At 40.8% G+C, this 22,961-nt stretch overlaps 2 protein-coding genes and 2 long non-coding RNA genes across 5 annotated transcripts; 2 read left to right on the forward strand and 2 right to left on the reverse strand.

Moving 5' to 3' along the window:
• The first annotated feature begins 922 nt into the window (after positions 1-922).
• On the forward strand, positions 923-3,738 carry LOC149199826 (uncharacterized). The gene is made up of 2 exons (XR_016253317.1): positions 923-1,111; positions 3,052-3,738. It is a non-coding gene; the product is annotated as an uncharacterized LOC149199826 (long non-coding RNA).
• Positions 1,252-2,551, reverse strand: LOC149199827 (auxin-induced protein 22B-like). 2 transcript variants are annotated; one of them, XM_089399461.1, is made up of 3 exons: positions 2,049-2,551; positions 1,642-1,907; positions 1,252-1,493 (listed from the first exon to the last, which is right to left on the reverse strand). In XM_089399461.1, the coding sequence occupies exons 1-3, from the start codon at positions 2,534-2,536 to the stop codon at positions 1,267-1,269; spliced, it is 981 nt and encodes a 326-aa protein (XP_089255587.1). In that variant the 5' UTR covers positions 2,537-2,551; the 3' UTR covers positions 1,252-1,266. The 2 variants fall into 2 exon arrangements, with proteins under 2 accessions (XP_089255587.1, XP_089255586.1); XM_089399460.1 differs by having other exon boundaries at positions 1,252-1,505.
• Positions 3,739-8,934: 5,196 nt separating the features above from the next.
• Positions 8,935-12,509, reverse strand: LOC149199828 (uncharacterized). The gene is made up of 2 exons (XR_016253318.1): positions 12,140-12,509; positions 8,935-9,735 (listed from the first exon to the last, which is right to left on the reverse strand). It is a non-coding gene; the product is annotated as an uncharacterized LOC149199828 (long non-coding RNA).
• A 431-nt stretch (positions 12,510-12,940) lies between these two features.
• Positions 12,941-14,162, forward strand: LOC149199829 (uncharacterized). The gene has a single exon (XM_089399462.1). The coding sequence runs from the start codon at positions 12,987-12,989 to the stop codon at positions 13,686-13,688; it is 702 nt and encodes a 233-aa protein (XP_089255588.1). The 5' UTR covers positions 12,941-12,986; the 3' UTR covers positions 13,689-14,162.
• The last annotated feature ends 8,799 nt before the right edge of the window (positions 14,163-22,961 follow it).

Below are 22,961 nucleotides of genomic sequence, written 5' to 3' on the forward strand. Positions count from 1 at the left end.
GATTAATTAACATAAACTCTAAAAATATTGAAAATGTTCTGGTAAGTTTGCGTACTAATTTGTTACACTAACAAAATAAAATCAATTATTTTTTTTAATAAATATTATGAATTTTAATATTTCAAATGTGTTATTTTACAGTGGCCTGTGCAAAAAGATAGCTTTCCTATGTACAATGTGAAACCGAACTACTTTGAGTTCAAATTGAATCTATTGTTTGGGAAAGCCAAGTTATGCCAACTCTCCTTAATCGACCTAATAATATTGGGGATTTTACCTTACCAATATTCTTTGCACCTGTGAATAAAATACAGAATCATATTTCAAAACCTTACCAATATTCTTTGCACGTGTGAATAAAATACAGAATCATATTTCAAAAAAAAGATTTGAAATGTTAAAAAATTAATAGATTTAACACTCATAAAATGTAACTATAAGTAGCTTGGTTACCTTTTCACTTTTCTGTTTTAATGGCTAACATGACATCTACTTCAACTAACTTGATTATATGCTTCTATTTAATTATATTTTAAATAATAAGTTTGAATACCCTTTCACTTGTTTGTTTTAATGGCCATCTACTTCAACTAACTTGATTAGATACTTCTATTTAATAAAAACGTATTTCATACAGTAAGTTTGAAGAGTTAATAAGAATTAGATCCAAAGTTTTGGATTGCCCAGCGGGCACCCACCCTTCGTTGAACGTCGGATGTCTCTTGGACTTGCTCAAGGCAATCATGGTCGGCAAGGGCTAACCAGCCATATATTGTGCCATTAATGCCTTTGCCAGCTATGTATGGGCAGCACGTCAGGCAGGATGGCATAGGATGCATACATGACTCCGGCCGGTGACCTCGCGTTGGCGGTGACATACCCGGGACCCACCAACGAGGGCCCGCCCGCCCCGTCCCTCCGTTCCCGCTATCCACGTCAGCGCACGGGATCTATGTTCAAATGAAACTCTTCCCTCGCGCCCATTTCATTAAAATTGATTTTCGAACGCCGATGGCTCTGCAACCTGCTCTGCGCATCCGTTGCTAACAACCGCTGCATCCTGCTTCGCATGTCCTCTGCTACGTGCTCTACGACTGCTCTGCGATCACAGGTATTTCTCTGACTACATTTGACAAGTCTGCTATTTGTCTGCTGCGAAATCTGGCACATGAACTCTCTCAGAGAAAAGGAACATTGGGTTCATCTTCTTTCTTAGGGTTACTGTGAGATAAACTTGCTAGGGTTCCCCTCTTGATTCCAGCAGCATTAGGCAGTTGGATCACTGGGTCCTGTTTGCTTAGACGAAAAATTCTCACCTAGACGACGAGCATCTGAACTCTTCATTACTCGCAATCTCTTCACAGACTTCACAAACATGCTGAAAAAAATAAAAGCATTTTTCCATTCAGAAATCTGCCTGTAACGATGATAAAACAAGAGACTCGCCTGGTTATTATTATTTTCAGGTAAAGGATTTGCATCCGATGTTTGAGCTGCAAATAGAACTAGCGAAATATTCAGAATACTTCTATGTCTATTTCAAGCGAAAGATTCAGAAAACTTGTATGTTTATTTCAAGCGAAAGATTCAGAATACTTCTATCATAATTTCTGTGCAAGATTGAGAGATTAGGAAACAAACCATTTATGGCGACTCGGAACATTTCATCCAGAGCAGCAGTGAGCTTTTCGTAACTGTCATAGGCCTTCAAGTCAATTTTGCGGCCTATAGGCACGCCATCCACATTTACTTTGACGAACATGGTGTTGATTTTCTTTTCCCCTGGATCTGCTGCTGGAGGTGGAGGTGGAGGACGATTACAAGAGGGGGCCGCGGCTACTTTGGGTTGCGCAGCCAAATTCTTTCTGAAGCTCCAGATAGGAGGCCATCCTACCACCGGCGGTGCTCTGTAACAGCCAAAAAATTAAACGCACTCATGAAAAATGCATTCTACCCAAAATCTCAAAAGAAAAAACACAAAGAAATTGAAGGAAAGATAAATTAAAGACCAAAAATTTAAGAAAATAAAAACAATAAGTTGTACAGACCTGGAAGGGGTTACACTTTGGTTCGGAGCACGATCAGTCTCAGCTGGGGTTTGTATCTTTTCAGAGGCAGCAACAGGCGCCGGCGGTCTCTGGCTCTCCTGAGAAGCTTTAACTACAGATTGGGTATTTTGGGTGGATATAGCACCCTCCCCAAATCGATTGTTCGTTTTATCATCTGGAATCCCGCTGGGCGCTAAAGCCTTGGAATAGTGTTGCAAATTCTGCTTGCTTTTCTGCTCCCAAGTGAGCCAAGCGTTTGCAAGGCCATACTGCTGCGGAACAGCCCAAGGAAATATGAAATTCCTTGGCTGTAACTGATTCAACAACTTTGAGTCCGACTCTGGTAATCCAAACCCAAAATCACGCATCAAATTCACTCCCAGAGCATCAGAGAAACCTCGCTTTGCTCCTGAAGCAAACTTAGTAGAAAATCCATGACTCCTAATTCTTGTTGTGGCTGCCCTGGTTGAAGCTGTTGGTTCCAGCATGTGATAGTCGATGTTAATTTCAAGTATAAATGATAAATCAAACAGTAGTAAATGACATTTAATCAGGATTGTTCATGATGAGTGCAATCCTATGAGCAGATACTACCTGAAATTATTCAACAGCAGATCTCTTGGATCAGGAAGAATACCAGAGCTAACTGATGAGTTAAGGAGAATCCAAAACCATGGCTAACATCCAAAGTCAGGGAGACAAACACTCTTTAGACTGCATCACATTTCATGCAAAAATTAGTTAATCTACCGAAGGATAAACCAAACAAAATTAACCTGAAGAGCTGTCAAGCCAAATTGTGGTAGAGGACTCATCCTCTGACACTTGCTGATGCTGAGGATGTGCATCCTCTAAGTCTTATCACTGATATGGTATTTTCTGTTATGTTTCAAGGATGTGCATTCAGACTTGAGGTAGCATAACAATAATCAATTTCAATCAGGATATTTTGTCATGTTAAAGTATTCTAACATGAATCTATTTTGTTGTTGTCACTATGCAGTGCTTCTAAGCCCACGGAATGGTGGAAAAGTGGACACTATGCATTGAAGTATCATGCCGCCCCAATCCTGGTCCAGCATCTTTAAAAATTGTCCTTCACAATGGGGCAAAAAATCATGTGATTTATAGAATATGGGAAGTGCAGGGAAAGACAACCAATAACGAAGAATACTACATTACACTTGTTGCAGGTTTAAAAGAGGCAAAACACAATGGGGTGAATAACATAACAGTGCTGACAAACTCAGAATTAATCTGTAATCACATGGAAGGCATCTACAATGTTCGCGCAGACAATTTGAGGCCCCTCTACAGAGAGGCAAAAATCTGGAGTGCTCGATTTAATTCTTTTTCGATAAAACACGTTGCGGAGATCCATAAAATCTCTACTCATCTAATGGTTGGAGCAATCTCAAGTGTAGATGTAGGTGCCAGAGATGATTCAGGATCATCGTTCATTCCACTGGCAAACATTGATCAGCATCAATATAGGTCTCGACTATGTGTATACACCATGGTTGTCATTTTTATTGGGATTCTCATACCGTGGTTCTTTCAGTAAAGTACTCGTGGATGTACTTTTTTTTGGTTTTGTAATATCATTCACCTTGGATGTCCAATCATGTTATAACTGAATTCATGTGTCCAATTATGTACATTATATTTGAGGTGAACTAATTATTCTTAACCTACTGGTGATTCTAAAGGCCATCCACAAGTTGGCAAATGTGTGGATCATTGCTTTCAGTGCATATGAATATGTGAATGTTTGATTGGTTTTAATTATGTCCATTTAATATTTTTCAAACTTGACTAGACTACTATTGGACATGGAATTATAACTCCTCAGCTTAATAATATGTATGCACAATCTTCTTCAAGCATCATTCATGATTGCCTATTAATACTTGGAGGGTACCAAAGGCTCATAGTTACCTTGTTATCTACACCTGTTAATTCCATCCACATACTTGCAGCTGCTCCATAAAACAACACAACTATCTGCACAAGCAATCTGATTTCCTTCATTTGAAGCATTTTTGTTGAGTAGGGTTTGCAACACACAAGCAATTCTAGGTAATAAATCCTTTCTTTTCCTTGCTTTCCATACTATATGCACTCACCACATATTTATTTCCTTCAACTTGTTGCTTGACACGAAGTTGGAATCCTTAACACCTACATATAAACTTAGAATGCTGATCACTTGGAACATGTAAGTATTAATTCTCTTTTTGTTTCTTTAAGGACAACTGTTTTATAGCCAGGTTCAAGCATGTTTGCAAACCTCTGGTCGTCTGATGATAACCATTCTTCGACATTTGGGTGAGACAACCGTCACAACTGAACTTTAGTAACATTCATGTTAGACCTCTTATTTCTTGTAGGTTAATCAACCTCCATGCATAATTACGCTACACTCTCAGTGCATGGATGCTCACATTATCATGGAATAGCATTAATGATCCACAACTTCGTTAGAATAAATTTCTGCAAGAATACATTTCATACATAGAGCAGAGCAGACGACTTAAAGGAAAAAAAGGATGAAAATAGTCAACTGAGAGACCACGTTCCTCTTGAATAATGTGCCAACGACCAGGAATCAACCAGAAAGTAGTTATGGAAAAACCATCTGCCATCTCAATCCTTTCCCTGTACTCATGTTGAAAAGAGATTGGTTGTGATGAACTCGACTTAAAATGGATCTTTAATAGTTTTGGAAAGACCCTCTGTCATCTCAATCCTTTTCCTGTTACACATGTTGAAAAAAGATGGTAAAATTGTTTTGTGATGAACTAGACTTCCTCAAAATCGATCTTAACATTTGTCTTTCCATAGTGCATGCACTCTTCATCTAGTTTATTACCATTTATGAATCACATAAATTTGGATGTTGTTTACACATTTTTCCATCAGCAAGAATGAGAGTCAACTTTAAGGTCACGAGCTTTGAAAATTTGTTAATTAAACTCTGAAATTTGTTAATGGTTAGTTCTTTCTCTAGACCGGCTTTAGACTGAAAAAATAAGCACCTCTTAAAGAAAATTATTCCACCAGCTCCACTGAATTGAGGTTGTCCCTGAGCAGCATCATCAAAAAAAATTCCTAAACCATTGATTTATCAATTAGTTGCACAACAATCTATCTTGGGTAAAATATCTGGGGGGTTTGTTATCTTTCAACTGTTTGAAAAAACTAAGATTGTTCAGTCCTTGCTATGTAGATTGGATTATTAGCCATTCATGCCACCAAAGGCTGAGAATGACAAAGAATGACATAATGGGGTTTGGGTTCTTTTTGAGGCTGAGCTGCTTTAGCTGGGCTTTAATTTTTAGCTTCCTCACTTCTTTTGCATCATCAATCAGAAGCTCTTGCAATAATATTATTGATGTGCTGGATGGCATTGCCCAAGTAGCTAGAAGTTTTCTCCTTAATTCTGTTGGTATTAATCTTGTTTAGTTACATGCTTTGATAGGTAAGTGATACGAACAAAACTATTTTTCCTCTGTATTTCAAGCTAAAGCAAACTTTTGTTTAAAAACATACAAATGTACACGGCCTGTTGTAGTGGAACATGTGTAAATCCAATAACGACAATAAAGGCATATGTTATGTGCACTGAACAATTTTAGCTAATATATGTAATTATCTCTATATAAACGATCTTCTACACATATCACAATCGGTAATTTAGTTGAAGTATACGCATTCCTATCACCATGAATACAAAAGCAAATTGCTATAATAAGCATGAACAAATAAATAACAGAGACATCAATATTGCAGAGGGAGATATTTCTTGAACTCTCTGTATTCAGTACTCATAATAACATGATGATTAATAATGCAAACTTGATTTGTACAAAGTTGTATATGCCAGATTAGAATGCAAACACTAAGCAAAATCAGAAACAGAGATACACCCATGAAATGAAAGTCTGAACTGGCTAACATGTAAAGTCATTTGCCCAGCAATAGGCTAATAGCTGTATTTTAATTGCAAAGTAGACTGATATCAAAAAAATAAATCTACATAAAACAAGATAAAGTAATCCATAATATGAAAATGAAGGGTTACATATAACAATTCTTAGCAGTAAAAAATCAAAAACCATGCCCTTGGTTATTTAATCTCAGGCTCAACAAAAGAACAATAATCAATGCCACTTTCCAAAGTAAATTTTGAAAACTAATCCGAGCATACACAGCAATATAATCAGAGCATTGCTGGTGGTGATCCTGGCATCTATAACAGATCAGTACTTGGAGAAACATTTACATTTCATATCTTTGATGATAAGTGGACCTCTACCACTCGGGAAGGGACAGTTTACTGCCCCTGTTGTAGTAATATATGCACTGCACAATTTTACCATACAAGTATAGTAAAGGGGCAATTATACATTATCTGGGTTGTCTGTGCTTTTGGTGGTTTTTATTCAAAATTAATTCCAATTAAGTTTATCCTGCAACAATATGAACATTATGATTCTGATTGGTGATAATAACTTACATTACTGTTAGTGTGAATTCTCTCGAGAATTTTTCCTTTTGCTTTTGGCTAGAATATCTTAACCAGGAGTCTCAGTCACCTGCCCTCACATTCTGATCTCTCACTTATCTTCAGGGGCAGGATAACAACCCAAATGACCTTTCTTATTCTTTTGCTCTCTCGTTAACTAAAAGATAAAGTATTGTTTCACAAAATAAAACTTAATGCCTGCTGTTGAGTTTTTAATCTCTTCAATTGCATGCCTCTTTTATCATATCCTGCCAAACCAAATCAGTTACCATGAACCTTTTATGTCTTCAAAACATGCTTAAAAATTTATGTCTTCAAAACATGCTTAAAAATTTGGATTTGTTTTCTCTTCATGGGACGAGCTTGTTTTTTCTTGATGGGACGATCTAGTGGTTGACACAATGGGATATATTATCCCCTTTATCCAGTTTCAAAATTTCAAATCCTCTTTTCAGTGGTTGGCACAATGGGATGTTATCCTCTCCACCCGGTTTCAAATCACACAGGGGCATCTTTAGCTCCTTGTGATAAGGCTCAAAGAGTAGGCTCCCCCACTGTCGTGGAGTCTCAAATCTTGCTAAATCAAAAATTCCTGGTATATTTGGCTATTGAATATACCCTTGGCATTATAATGGCAATCCCTAGATTTGATCTTAGGCCTCACCTAGAAATTGTACTCACTTTTGAAAAATCATCATTTCAATTAAATCTGTAAATTAAGTGATTATTAATTTGCAGAAACTGGCCACTCAATTGAGAGGAAAACCAGTGTTACCGAAAATTGACAACAGATTGGTGCTGTTCATGTCTACCATTGAAACTGATCTCTGATTTAATGTGTATACCGTCATCTCAAACTGATGTTCCATTCAACAGTTTTCTTTAATGGAGCACACCCTCTTGAAATCTCCTCCAATGTGCTTCCAACAATTTGTTTTGAGAAACTGACTGATGCTTCTTCCTTTTGCGTTCCATTCAGTTATTTTAATTAGATGGGATTTATATTCCCTCCATACAACGAGAAATATTAGTACCCAGGGAATAACCAAATGTCACATATAGTGAAAATTGAAATGATTCAAGAACAGGTGAGTTTTTCATCAACGTAAATCAGCCATTTACTGTGTGTCAGTTCAACTGAAATTCAGAACTTTAATCATGGTTCTTTTTGGATCTATGACAATTTTATATTCGACCATGTCCCAAGGGTTTTCAGGGTCTCTGGAAGAACCAATATGACATAAATGGTTAAACGAGCTGTGATAATCATGTCCATTGATGCACAACAATGGGAAGCCCGTTCACTTTGTATGCCTCTGAATGTTTCAAAGATCCCACTGTCCTCATTTCATATAGCATTGGGAAGCACAATTTCTTTGGTCATTCTGGAACCTTGCAAAAATTCTGTTACAGTGATTCAGACTTCCAATAGAATGTCAGAGTTGCCATAATACACTAGTTCTTATCACACCAATATGACACTGGTATCGTTAAGTTGTTTCCTGCAACATCATATGCAGAGATGCATAGACTTTCTAGTCAACCAAGAGATTAATGATGCCAATCATTTTACAGTGCTGGATTGTAGTTTATATTGCTGATGGTTGTGCCTACCGAGAGTTTCATAGCATGAGGGTACTGTCAAGGAAGCATTATCTTCCTCAATAATTACAAAATTACTTCCTTATCAACAATTCCAGAGTTTATTAGGTTTTGTAATATATTGTCTGCCTTGACAGCTTCAAATGCTATATTTTAGACATTTCTGTGCCTCTCAATCTCCACCTGAATTATGGTGTGCTATCAATCCACACTTCTTTTAAGGCCTGAAAATATGGATGGAAAAAGAGGTTTGATATAGATTTGACGACAATGCTGACAGAATAGACTAGAAACAGTGCAGTACTCCTAGAAACTTGCTTGGAGAATCACAGGTCATCAGCAGCCAAAGTTCAGGAACAAGTGGGAATTGTGTATAATTAATGAAAACAAGAAAAACTCAGAATTTGAAATAATTAAGAGTTCACGAATTTTTCCCTTAATAATATTAACAGAACTATTTCAATGGTCGCAAAAATGCAGAGCTTTTGATATTACAAAGACCAAGTTGGTTTGTGCCTGCAAAGGAACCACAAGCATAGTTAAACATACAAATAGAAGGAAACCAGTTTCAATGCCCTAACTAGCCAACAAATTTCACCAACCACTAAGAAGTTCAAGTTATTCAAAACTGTCCCAAGAGATTCACACATAATTATGTTCCCTGTCAACCTTTTAAATGCTCAATAAATCAAAGCTGGAGGGCCAAATCAGGCTGTGAATCAACCAGCATTCCAGAAGACTGCCTAACTGGAGACCTTGGAGACTGTTTTTCTACATTCAAATCTGGTGGAATCGAATTTGAAAATTCAGATGTCTGTTGAGAAGGCTGTTTTGAAGGTAAAGACTTCCATAGTTGTTTTTGAGATTGGGATGTATCAGCTCCCATTGGTATCTGCCTGCAATTAAAAGGACTCTGTGTGGTTGAATTCGGCAATTCTAACATCGAGTTTACACCTCCCTGAGAAGTGGCATGAGATGACAGATTCTGAGGATGCATCCAGCTCAGCTGTGAACGCATATACAGAGGCATGTCCATGGGTGCCTGTTGTTGAATAAATTGAGGAACACTACTAGAAATGCCTGATAGTTTTGTATCACCATATGGTTCCCTGGCCACACAATTGGAATTACCATCCAACCTTCTATCAAAACCAGTGCTGCCAGAAGTTGTCGTCTAGACACTTGAAACAGGTTGCACATGTTCAGCTGGTTTGGCAGATGCCCATTGCATAAGTCGGTTACTTCTGGAGACAATCTCAAGCAATTTTGACTGGGATACATTTGAGGTAAATTTTGCACCTGCCAGATTGACTTCACTGGATTTAGCAATTGATGAAGCTGATTTCAACTCACTCTGTTTGACTCCTTGCAAAGGCGTTTGAAAATTTATATTGTTGGCTGACTGTGAACTCATAGATAGAGGAACATGTAACCCAGTAGATTGAGACAGAGATACTAGTCCTGTAGATTGAGCAACTGTTGCAACTGTAGATTGAGCCAAGGTCTGTTGATCCTTGATCTCCTCACGCAATAACAAAGCACCAGGAGGAGCTTCAGCTGTAACAAAAAAGAAAAAAACACGTTGTTATGCAATCGCATACCCACCATGGCCTTATATAACAAAACGAGCCAATTATATATATATACTCTTTGTCAGCTCAAAATTTATAACCATATTGTGTATGTAATTGTGGTTATCCATATATCAGTTTAAGTTGAAGTAACCATTTTTCCTTTTTCTGTTACTAGTCTCATAATTCAAGAATGCTTACACAGCCTTGTGAATGATCCGCATTAAGTAGCCAGAACTTATTATTATTAAAAAATGTTAATGGAAACCTCTAATTTATTGCAGTGTAATAGAAAAGAGCATACAGTTTGTATATAGAAATTTATAAGCATACTGATGCACTTTTACTGTTCAGCTTTTACTGTGTATGTAATTGTGGTTATCCATATATCAGTTTAACTTGAAGTTTGTTTTATCATATGCAATTACAAGAATATAAGAAGTTAACAATGAATATGGGAGTGAATCCAATTAACATAAAGGCTATCAATATTCTCCTTCAAAACACATAAACAAAAATGCAGTCCTTGAGGAAAAAGTTGAAAATCCTAGGAATTGAACATGTACAAACAACAAAACTTTTACAAGTAGAAAAAGAAAAGGCGCAACTGCTAGAAGAGTTTATACGAAGAAACAATGAAATTGAATATCTGCAAGAGAAGATTTAGCATTTAGAACTATCTCAGAAGGCTCATGTCTGTGTTGCTTCCACTTCAAATGCCATATATACTTAGGATCTTGTAGAACAAATGTCCAAAGCATTATCAGATCTTAGATTATTTGAAATAGAATTGAGGAAACATGGGCACTCTAGTAGAGGCAAAAGTACAATTTAATATCAAAGAAAGGCATCTCAATTCATAAAATGAAAGAAACAAAAAACTGATACATGAAAAATAAGTCTCTCAAGAAGAAATCAATAAATTGAAGGCCAAATTGAAAGAAACTTCTCCCTGTTGGAAGCAAAGTGGAAAGTTTTGGAAGAAATCATACAGGTGATGCACTCAGTTTTGAAATATATTTGCATTGTGGAAGAACAAAAATATCTACTAGGAAAGTCATATACAGTCATCAAAATAATTAATAATGAGTTGGAAAACAAAGTCCTAACAACAAAATAAATGATAAAATATTTAAATGATAAAACTCCAAATGAGCTTAGGGCACTAGATGAAGTTGACAAAACATATTTCATAGTAGAAGTAAAAAAGGTTATCAAGAAAAACTTCTTTACATCTGTAATTGCATATGATTTTCCCTTCAATATAGTTGTTTGTTTTATGATATTTCTGGAGTTCCTGTATTAAACTGTTTACTGAGATTGTAGCTTGTTTCCAGGGATTTTGATCATGTTGATTTCACGCTGCACTCCATTTTTTACGCCTACGGGTGGTTCTTCGTATTGGAGGAACCATGAATAGACTTTGAAGCTCTCAATCAGCAAAGCTTCAAATATTTCCTGTCAAATCAAGGGTACAGTTCCTCATGTCAAAGGATTAGTGCCATTGCAAAATTCTGCAAATCCTTTGATATCATCAGCAAGACTGCCTGCAAGATGAATAGTAGAGATGAAAAGTCACATCCTTGTCCTATATAAATATTTGTAAAGCTTATTTTCTGTTGGAAAGTCCAGTATCCTCAACTAAACTAACCATTTTAAATCATCTATAGTTTAGATGATCTCTTTTTATCTGTCATGATTTGTTGTTTATGGTTAATTCAATAACCAATATCTTTTTCCTCCTCCATTGCGGATGCAAGTATCATTAAGGGCTAATAGTAGTATTGTCAAAGAACTGAGCTATTACTGTCAAAGAACTGAATTCTAAATTTACAATGGCAGGTATGGGAAGTGAAGCTTTGGAAAATCTCTGCCTCGTTTTCCTCACAAATAGATCCTTCCAATTTGCCTGAGAAATCCCTTATGGCAGTTTCAAGGGTAACATTCTTATCTGGTATGCCGGTTCCAGAATCTGCACAAGGGGCTACTGATCATTCACATAAGTTTATGTGAAACCAAAATTTTATCTATTAAGTAGATGCTTATCCTCACTTTCAAGTTGACAATCCAGAATTTCGTTACAGGCAGATTTCTGAATGGAAAAATGCTTTTATTTTTTTCAGCATGTTTGTGAAGTCTGTGAAGAGATTGCGAGTAATGAAGAGTTCAGATGCTCGTCGTCTAGGTGAGAATTTTTCGTCTAAGCAAACAGGACCCAGTGATCCAACTGCCTAATGCTGCTAGAATCAAGAGGGGAACCCTAGCAAGTTTATCTCACAGTAACCCTAAGAAAGAAGATGAACCCAATGTTCCTTTTCTCTGAGAGAGTTCATGTGCCAGATTTCGCAGCAGACAAATAGCAGACTTGTCAAATGTAGTCAGAGAAATACCTGTGATCGCAGAGCAGTCGTAGAGCACGTAGCAGAGGACATGCGAAGCAGGATGCAGCGGTTGTTAGCAGCGGTTGTTAGCAACGGATGCGCAGAGCAGGTTGCAGAGCCATCGGCGTTCGAAAATCAATTTTAATGAAATGGGCGCGAGGGAAGAGTTTCATTTGAACATAGATCCCGTGCGCTGACGTGGATAGCGGGAACGGAGGGACGGGGCGGGCGGGCCCTCGTTGGTGGGTCCCGGGTATGTCACCGGAAACGCGAGGTCGCCGGCCGGAGTCATGTATGCATCCTATGCCATCCTGCCTGACGTGCTGCCCATACATAGCTGGCAAAGGCATTAATGGCACAATATATGGCTGGTTAGCCCTTGCCATCATGGTCAATATGCATCAAAGTGAGGAATCGATAAAAGTTCTCCCAGAGAGTTGCAAATTACATAGTCAACCAGGGGCCCGTGATTTCCCCAAAGAGCTGCGAATTATAAACTCAACTAGGCCCGCCAACGCCAGTGCACCCGATGTTTTCCTCATCCTCCATTTGCACTGACGTAAGACCTACGATGAAATTTGCTTTATTTTTAGTAAACTCAAAAGGCGGTTGATGCCCAACTGGCTTTTTCATGCCTCCATTAATTCCCAACTGTAAAACGTGTGGATGTAATCATGGATCTGATGAGGAGAATACCGATAATGGGCGGCTGGTTGACTCGATCTTATATAGTCCTCCGCGTCTCTCTTTTCTAGTCTATAAATACTGGTTTTACAATTTATGTAACACACCACTTCTGCGTTCTGCCCTTGCGGCATATTCATGTTCCGCTTGCTCATAAGAAACCAAATAAAATATGGGCAACCATGTCTGCTGTCTCACGGTGGGCAATCACAAGGAAACAATTCAGTTGGTTCCCCTTGCCGGCCCCGTTCAGATCCTTCATAAACCACTCTGCGCCGCCCAGATCATTCAAGAATCCCCTCAACATTTAGTCTGTCACTCCGATTCATTCTACATCGGGCATAAGACGCCCACTTTATCTCCGAGTGACAAACTGAAGTTGGGCAACAAGTACTTCCTTCTACCCGAACACTTCTTTCACTCTCCCTTGTCTCTTGTATCTTTGGCTTCCTTAATATCGCCGCCTCCGCCCACGCCCGCAAAATCTCCACTTACTTCCACAGTTCGCCTATCAGCTCCGCTTCGCAGTATCGAACGCGCTTCTGCTTTGTGTCAACCGTTTGAGATACAGAAAAGCGACGCTGGCAGAGGACTTCGGATCAGAGTGTGCCCGGAGTTTATTTCAAAGCTTTTGGAAGACGGATGGCATGACGCTGATGAACGTGGGTGTTCAGTAGGCGGGGATTCCGCAGATGATGAGAATAGACTCTTGAATACTCCCGATTTGCGGAAAGTCTATGCACAGTTGGTCAATTGCAAAGCCCAGTGTTGGAGACCTAGGCTTGAGAGCATCAGGGAAATTGACAAGATGGTCGGCCATAGGAGATTCATGAAAATTAAAAGATTGGAACAGATGAACAATTCGTGCTCTTGATCAGTTCAATGTGTTGTGCTCTTTTTTTCTGGCACACCTTTCATTAATTCTGCCATAGCTTGGCCAAGAATTCTGGTGCAATATTATCTAGTGCTTCCTTGCACAGTTTTTGTTTTTGCCACCAGCCATGACAGTTATTTCTGCTGAAGTAATGGAATTCAAGTAGATTTGATCTGTCAACGGTGCTGAACTCCAGTCAATCTAGCGGGCTCTCATGTCTGGAAGATAAAGAAATATGCATGTAACACATGAATTCATGCGCATATAAAAAATGGCTAAGGGCTCGTTGAATTGAATTTCCAACGGCACTTCTAAGACTTCGGCTTCCATTGCAAAGCCATTATGGCTAATCATATAAAAAAATGGCGAAGAAGCTCGTTCAATTGAATTTCAAACGGCTACTATTAAGACTTTTTCATCGACCGCAAAGCAATATCAACATGTGTTATATTGTAATTGGTATGGTATTTAAATCATTACAAGAATTTTTATGATAAAGTTCATTAAATTTCTATGGTGAAAATATTGTTATATATTTTTTAAAATGTGTGTTAAAGTTATATATTAAACTTTTTATAACTAATAATAATTTAATTTAAATTTATAGTTTAATTAATTTTTATGATTTTTTAATCCAATAATATGACGTGTTATGGAGTAAGTGTTTTGATGTTTATTATAGATTGATAGTTATTAGTATCTATCAACTATTTAATTTATATGAAAGAGCTATTTATATATTAAAAACAAAATATCCAAAAATCATATGGTAAATATTGAAGTGAGAAAGCAGTGAGTAATTTTAATATATGGGCGAGTGTTTAGAGATATTTAGGCCGATAGGCCTTCCTATGCATCAACAATCGTCAACGCTTTTACCCTGCTCCATTGGATCAGACACTTTCAACTGTTGATCTGAAGTGTGACTGCTTTTTCTAAATATCGATTGAGTTGCCTTACTGCTTTTTCCCATTCTTTTATGTCATTGAGGATAATTTTACTGCTTTTCCCCTGCTGGTTGTTCTTCTTCTTCTTATTCCCTGGCTTTTGGCAAGCACTAATTAGTATTAAGCATCTCACAAAGCGCGTTCTCACTTTCATCTCATCATTTTCTCCAATACTCTGCATTGCATTGGCTTGCCCCGTTTCTTGTTCAAGTTTATTTTCTTTGTTGCATGGCCATGCATTTTGGATTTTACAGTGTTTTATTTTCGTTGTGTTTTTCTCTGTTTTGAATTTAATTTATGTTTTTTCTAAAAGAGTGTTTGCATGGTTTATCCTGGCGATTTTATTTTGTTGTTGTTATGTTGAGCAGAAGAATCAATAGAAATGAAATTCTTGATCCATTGGAATGAAATTCTCAAAAAAAATTATGGATAGAAGCAAGTATGCTTTTGGTTTTAAAAATATTTCTGTTGGGCTCTGCGATCGCTCTGCTAGGGTTCTGAGCGACCCATCAACGACGCCGACAGCATACCAGGCAAGAACTTTTCAGCAGTGAGAAGGCTGCTGCAGAGTACCAGAACCGCAGCGCATCAGGGCCTCAATATGGCGCAACCTCTGGGGGGGCGTCAGAGCCCTCCCCGACGCAGCAAGATCCTGCGCAAAACGTCATTTTTGGTTCAGTGGACAGAGAGATCTTAAACAGGGGAAAAAACCCCAGAACGACAGCAAAGGAAATGGCGGACGTAAGGAAGGAGACAGCAGTCCCCAAGAGGGTACAGAAAGGCCTGAAGAAGGTCCGAAGATAACTTCAACCACCTGCAGACCAGTAGCCAAGGAAAGGCCACGAATCGAGCTGCCAGGAGACAAGATTGACAGAAGGATAGAGTTCATGCGAGATCATGCCCTTATTGGGAAGTTCATAGGGTTCTGGCCTACTGAAAAAGCCCTAAATGGTTGGATAGCGGCGAAATGGAAACCAAAAGGGGATGTCACGCTGCAGCTAGGGCCGAAAGGTTTCTTCACAGCAATCTTTTATTGCTTGGAGGATAAATACAGAATACTAGTAGGAGGGCCTTACTTTTTTAATTCGGCTGGATTATATCTGCGAGATTGGATCCCCAGATTTAATCCAGACAAGGAAGATTTAACATGGGCGCCAGTCTGGATCAGGCTATACTCTCTCCCGGATGAATACTGGGAGGAGGACATTCTTAAACGGATCGGAAATGGGGTGGGAGAATACATCAGAACGGCTGAAGAAACCAAATCCCGTAAGTATATTTCCTATGCCCGAATATGTGTATTCATTCGCCTCAATGAAGCTCTTCCAGAGTCAGTAACTCTTGCCCACCGAGATGAGGAATGGATCCAGCCTCTTGACTATGAACATGTCCCTTTTCGTTGCAGAAAGTGCCATGCCCTAGGTCATCTCTTTAGGGACTGTCCTCAAAATGTCCAAACCAGCTTACCTGACCCTTCTGATACCCCTGCTCAGGACGGCTTCACTAAAGTTCCTAGCAGGAAGCGTTCTCACAAAAAACCCCAAAATGGGTTTAAACCCCAGCCCAACAAGTCTCATGGCCCAGTAACCAAGAACAGCTTTGATATTCTTGGCCAAGCCTCTGAGGATCTCCCACCCCATGCTGAAGCCAACCCTGATCACCCATCTTCCTCTTCTCCTCCCCCTGCATCTAACCCTCCTCCCAAATCTCCGTCCCCCATCATCATCCCCACCATTCTTAAAAGGGATCAGAAAGATGCTGCAGAGACCCTCAAAGACATGGAAGTTGAGGGAAAATCAGACCTCCCCCAGAATCCAGAGACCGACACTGAAGACAGCGATCAAGTGCAAATCATGGAAGAAGAGCCAGAGAGTATTAATCTGACTGGTTTAGACATCTTGGAATTGGAGCTGGCATGTAAAAAGAAAGCATATGATACTATTCCAGAGCTCCAACTCGATAAGCTCGAAGAGATCATTTCGCGAGCTTATCATCAGAACCAACTTGGGATACAACCAAGTAGCCAATGGGATGGAAGTCTGCGCCCAAAAGACACAAAAAAAAGAGGAAGAAAGACAGATCTGCAAAGAACAATAGAGATTGGGAAAATCCTGGTAGATTCAGGCAGATATGCTAAGTTGACAAAGTACTACAAGCCCTCTGTCAACGGTTAATCATGAAGCTGGTATCTTGGAATATAAGAGGGCTAAACAGCCCCGGAAAACTCAGGATGTTAAAAAACATGATAAAAAAGGAAAAGCCACAAATGTGCTTTCTCCAAGAAACTAAGTGTAATAGCACTACGCTAGGCAGCATTCTCTCAAAAGCCTGGCCCGGATGTAGTTCGGTTGCAGTAGACGCTTCCGGAGCTTCAGGAGGGTTGGCAATAGCATGGAATACCCAAGCGGTATCCCTTTCAGATTTTCATGCAGCGCACCACCTTATACAGGCGACCTTTCACATCTTGGGCACCAATATTTACGGCAACCTTTCAAATGTTTACTTTCCACAAGACACTGGAAGTAAGGTAGCGCTCCTTGACACGATTGAAGCTCTTAGCAACAGCAGAAGGTACCCTCTCTGGATCGTTGCGGGGGATTTCAACATGATAACTAAGACTGAAGAGAAGCTAGGAGGAAGAAGTAGAATGGAGCCTGAAGTCAATCGCTTCAAGGATTTCATCCAAGCAACATCTCTTATAGACATGCCGTTCTGTAATGGCACCTTTACATGGAGTAATCGCAGAGCTGGTAAACACCAAATCGCCTCCAAATTGGATCGCTTCCTCATCTCTGACAACGCGATCCACTTAGGAGGAGACATCTCAGCAGCCATTCTTGCTCACACTGGCTCGGATCACTGGCCAATAGCTCTACAATGGCAAAGACCAGGTAACTTAATCAAAAGACCCTTCAGATTTGAAGGATTTTGGCTCACGCATCCCACTTTCAAGGAGTTTGTCAAGACTACCTGGGCCTCGTTCATTCCCCCAGAAGGAGCAAAAATGTATAAATTCCAGCAAAAGCTAAGATTTCTCAAATGTCACCTAAAAAGATGGAACAGGGAAACTTTTGGAAATATCTTCAAGGAGTAGCAAAAGCTAACTCAGGACCTGGAGATTCTTCATCAAAAGATCATCTCGGAGGGGCACACGGAAGCCACCCTGGAGCAGGAGCGCCTCATCCATAGTCAGCTGGAGAATAGGAGGAAGCAGGAGGAAATCTACTGGAGGCAAAAGTCTAGGGTCAGATGGCTGAAGGAGGGTGAGCGTAATACAAAATTCTTCCACAGAACTACAGTTCAACGAAGAATGCACAACAATATACCCTTCATCCAAAACCAAACAGGGGCAAAGGTGGAGACTCATGAGGAAATTGAAGAGGAACTCCTCAACCATTTCCAACAGATTCATCAAGAGCAGAGAGAAGATCGACGACAGGCCATCCGCAAAATCACCAGCAATATTCCAAAAATCATAACGGAGGAACAAAATGATCTCTTAATGCGCCCTATTCGTCCCCAGGAAGTGGATGAAGCAATGACGCAGCTCAAAGAAGGTAAAGCCCCGGGGCCAGATGGATTTACCACCACTTTCTTTCACTCTTTCTGGGACATGCTAAAGGAGGAAGTCTGGCAGATAGTTGAAGAATCCAGGGCAATGCACTGGCTTCTTCCCTCTCTCAACGCCACCTTTATTACTCTCATCCCCAAAGAGGAGGACTCCATCACCCCTGACAAGTTCAGGCCTATTGCATTATGCAATGTCATCTATAAAGTTATATCAAAAGTCATAGCTAATCGTCTCAAACCTCTCCTGCCTGGGCTCATCTCTCCGGAACAGTCAGGGTACGTGGAAGGTCGACATATAATGGATGGCATCCTACTCTCTCACGAAATCATTCACTCCCTCAAGCACTCAAAGCAGGCAGGTATGCTTCTCAAATTAGAACTCTCCAAGGCTTTTGACAAACTAAGCTGGAATTACATTCATCATATGCTAACAGCTTTTGGTTTCTGTTCTTCTTGGATCCGTTGGATCATGAGCCTGATTACTTCCACTCATTTCTCAATTCTTGTTAATGGCATTCCCTCCCGTCCCTTCAATCCCTCCAGGGGTATCCGGCAAGGGGACCCCCTCTCCCCCTTTCTCTTCGTCCTTATGGCTGAAGGGTTGGGGCGGCTCATCAAGCAAGCCCTCCATTCGCATCAGATCAAAGGCATCTCCGTTCACAACTCCCCTGCCACCTCCCACCAGCAGTTCGTAGATGATACTATGCTTTTTGGTTATCCCTCAGCTCAAGAAGCCCGCTGTCTGAAATCCCTCCTCCAGGACTTTTCGGAAGCCTCAGGCATGCACATCAATTGTTCTAAATCTCAGGTCTTCTTTTTCCATACTCCGCCCTCAGTTAAATCCACTGTCTCTCGTATTTTGGGCTTCCCTTCCTTCCAAATACCTGGGCGCTCCCCTCACAGCCTCAGGCATCAAGCAACCCGCGTGGCGCTCCCTTCTTGAGAAACTTGAAAACCGTCTCAATCTCTGGACCTACAGATCTCTTAACTTAGCCAGTCGAATCGTCCTCATCAAATCGGTTTTGCAGGCAATGCCTTTGTACTTATTTTCTATTCTAGCTGCGCCAAAGTGGGTTTTAAAGAGTATAAGAAACCTTCAGCGCAATTTTCTGTGGAGCAGCTCTGCCACCAATCGCAAATGGGCCCTGGTGAAGTGGACCAATGTATGCATGCCCAAAGACAAGGGAGGCATTGGGCTAAGGGATCCTGAACACAGCAACTCCATCATGAATGCCAAGATCTGGTGGCAATGGATCACCAACCCGGATAAGCCATGGGGAAAAATCTGGACAGCCAAGTATGCGGGAAATCGACCTCAAGAAGAACTCATTAGATTCATTCCTACTGAAAAAGGATCCACAATATGGAACGCAGCCAAGCAACACTATCAGATAATTCAAAAGCATAGCTTCTGGGAAATAAGGAATGGATGCACTGCAAGATTTTGGACTGATGCCTGGAATCAAATGCCTAAACTCAAAAATATTCTTCACCCTTCCTTAATTCCAGATAGGCAGGACCAGCAGCAGGAAAAAGTTCACCAATTCTGGATGCCGGAGACGGAGTATGGCTTCAGGAAATGGAAACAGAGCAACCAAATACTCAATAGTACAGATGCTTGGAAGGAAGAAGAGCTAGGGATCGAGCTAAGGAAAAGAAGTATTAGGCAGGACAATGGTGGGGACATTCTCAGATGGGGATACCTACCCAAGGGATCCTACACTACCTCAGAAGCTTACAAGTTAATATGCAACTTCCCTTCTCCTCCAAACCCTGTTTGGAGCAAGATATGGGAGCTTGGACCCTGGCCAAAAATCTCCTATTTCCTCTGGTTGGTCGGACACAAAAAAATACTAACTTGGGATAAGCTTAGAAAGCGGAACTTTCATGGTCCCTCGATCTGTCTTAATTGCTCTCAAAATGAAGAAACTCTACATCATCTCCTGGATACCTGTCCTCTGGCCAATCAACTCTGGGATAAGGTCAGTTTCAGATGCCAAAAAAGATGTAGAGGGGAGGGCGATATCATCAATTCCTTAAGACAATGGCCAAAGCATCCCTACAAAAGCAAGGTCCTCAACCATTTATGGAGTATCATTCCGGGGATCGTCCTCTGGAATGTCTGGAAGGAACGAAATCAGCGCATTTTCAAAAACAAGCGATCTCCTTTAGAAGAAACCTGGAGCAGGATTCATAGGAATATTCAAGAGACGATGGCGCTTCAGGTATGGACCAAGGAAGATCTCCCATCTACTGATAATGAGCATAACATTCTAGTTAATTGGCAGCTGCAGTTACCTCAAGATTCTCTCAAGATCAGTACTTCTAATAACAATTGCAAGAACATCTGCTATTGGAAAGCCCCTCCCAAAAATTCATACAAGCTGAATTTCGATGGGGCTTCCAAAGGCAATCCAGGAGCTGCCGGATACGGAGGCATTCTGAGGGACTATGAAGGCATTCCTATACGGATTTATTTTGGGAACATAGGGTGGGATACCAACAACTCAGCAGAGTTGGAAGGGCTGTGGCAGGGCCTTTTGCAAGCTTGGAATCTCAACCTTCAACCCCTGATAGTAGAAGGTGACTCCCAGATTCTCATCAACATGGCCACCCGCATTCAGAATGGATCGCTTGCTAGGAAAGTGGCTCCCAATTGGAGGCTAGAAGCAAGGTTAAGTGACATAGCACAAAAGCTCAGCAATTTCAGAGCCATCTCCTTCATACACACTAAAAGGGAAGGCAACAAAATTGCGGACCTTCTAGCCAACATTGGAGCAGAGACTGAACATCCCCTTCTATTTGGAGGCACAGATATCATTCCTAACAGGAAACAGTTCCAGGAATGTCAAAGCCTGATCCAAGAAGAAGTTGTCGCCCCGGATGCGGGTGTCATTAAGTTAGTTAGTGGTGAGCCACATGCCCAGCACGGACTGCCACGTGAGGGTCAGGGACCTTCAATGCCTCTCGCCGCCGAGACTGCAGGTCGGGTGAGGCATAAGGGCAGTCTTAATGAGGGAGCTGGTGGCAATGACAAACCTGCAGAGCGCATTCAATGCGGGCAAGTTCCGAGGGAATGATAATGGGGTTAAGTATGATGGAATGTTGGAGAGCGGAGTTCAGTATCACGAGAAGGATACTCAGAACTCTGAGCGTAGATGCTGTGATTTGGTTGATGAGAGCTTGGACGCGGTCCGCTCCATATTTGTTTTTACTGGTCTTTGTCTATGCTCAATTGAGCTCAGCTTCGACTCAATTTGGGGACAGCAAGCTTCAGGAAGGGAACGTAACAACAGCACGCCCTCCTCTGCTTTGGAACAGGATAAGGAATTTGAGGATTCCATGGTGCGGCTGCGAGAAAGGATGCCTTGCAGAAGAGGCTCGGGGCGTGGAGAATCCTCTCGTCCCCCTACAGCGGATGTCCACCATCACCGCTGCTGCTGCTACTGTTATAGACGGGCAGGAGCCACCCCAATTCCTTCTAGTCAGTTTCTGGAAGCTGGTAGCTCTAATGATGGAGCACCCATGCTCCCAGCGTTTGGCTCAGTCATTTTCACACTGGGTAGCTCCAGGGACAATGCAGGAATCAATGCACACATCTCAGTGCTTTTCACCAAAATTCCTGAGGAGAATGAGGACGGACCGCCACGGGTACCTGCTGAGGATCATTCCGAGAGCATCAAGGGGAAGCGCCCAATGGGGGAGCCATCGAATACAGAGGATAATGCAGACATGGAACCTCAGCAAGCCCCCTTCCGAGCTCGAGAACAAGAGAGGCCAGCCCCCACGCAGGATCCCATGGCGATGTGGGATGGCATCCCAGAGGGACAATGATGGAGTAGAATTCTGGAAGAAAAACCAAAGGACTAACGCACAGTGGCTCTCCCTCGCATTGGCTTCCTTCGCTCAGGCCGGGTACGGGGTCTTGGTTGATCTCAGGTTTTCGTCTTATGTTTTGGTTTGTTTCCTTCCTGTTCTGAGTCATGGTAACGGCTACTACAGTCTTGCTGGGTTTGGCGTCATAAGTCTAGTATACGTCTTATGTCTATGCTTGTTTCTTGTCTGTTCTGTGTTATGTTCTTGGCGTATACAGTCTTTCTGGGCTATGTGACTTTTGTGGGAAGCCCCTGCGTGGGCCGTTTTGTTGCAACATTGAAATATCACCGAGTCATGAACACTGATCTAGTCTAGATATATCGCCCTGCGAGGCGGAAGTTTGAGAATGATAGAGTCACCCAAGGAGCCACAGTTGGCCCTGGGCAGACAGTCTTTTTGGATGTAAAGTTCACCTGTATATATTAATATAAATTAGTTAGTGTTGCTGAGAAAAAAAAAAAAAGTATGCTTTTGGTTTTCAATATCTTTGGGTTTTACTAATAAATTTGTACAGGCAAAAGCAGCGTGGTAGATAATGGCTTTGCATGGAACCCAATTTTTTCAACAGTTTTATGCCCGAGAAAATCGCAAGCTCATCCGTCCCGAGTTGAGTTGAGGTCGCAGGTTCGAATCCCGCACTACGAATCCAGGTAAATTTTGTTTTTTTTTGTCTTCTGATTATTCGTCGTCTCTATAATAGAATGAAAGTTGTCGGGACCAAAATTGTGTGCTTACAGTGCCAAGAAATCGAGATTTATAGGGAAACTGCGAGGCCTTATAATATTTGTAACTTGTGTTCAGTGCGGAAGAAGTGGCAATGATTTTCCCAATACATAAGTGTAGAATGATAGATCGCGTTTAAATGCAAAGAAAATCAAAC

The sequence above is a fragment of the Pinus tabuliformis genome, chromosome 2_1 (assembly GCF_031772625.1).
Source record: "Pinus tabuliformis cultivar Carrire ecotype Pingquan chromosome 2_1, CPIR1, whole genome shotgun sequence".
Taxonomy (NCBI): Eukaryota; Viridiplantae; Streptophyta; class Pinopsida; order Pinales; family Pinaceae; genus Pinus; species Pinus tabuliformis.

Bases quoted from the DNA above. Each gene is read 5' to 3' on its own strand.
- LOC149199827 (XM_089399460.1), bottom strand. From the start codon at position 2,536: ATGCTGGAACCAACAGCTTCAACCAGGGCAGCCACAACAAGAATTAGG. The intron at 1,908-2,048 runs GTCTGTACAACT...TGGCTGTTACAG, and splicing joins CAAAGTGTAACCCCTTCCAG to AGCACCGCCGGTGGTAGGAT. The intron at 1,506-1,641 runs GTTTGTTTCCTA...ATATTTCGCTAG, and splicing joins GTTCCGAGTCGCCATAAATG to TTCTATTTGCAGCTCAAACA.
- LOC149199829 (XM_089399462.1), top strand. From the start codon at position 12,987: ATGGGCAACCATGTCTGCTGTCTCACGGTGGGCAATCACAAGGAAACA.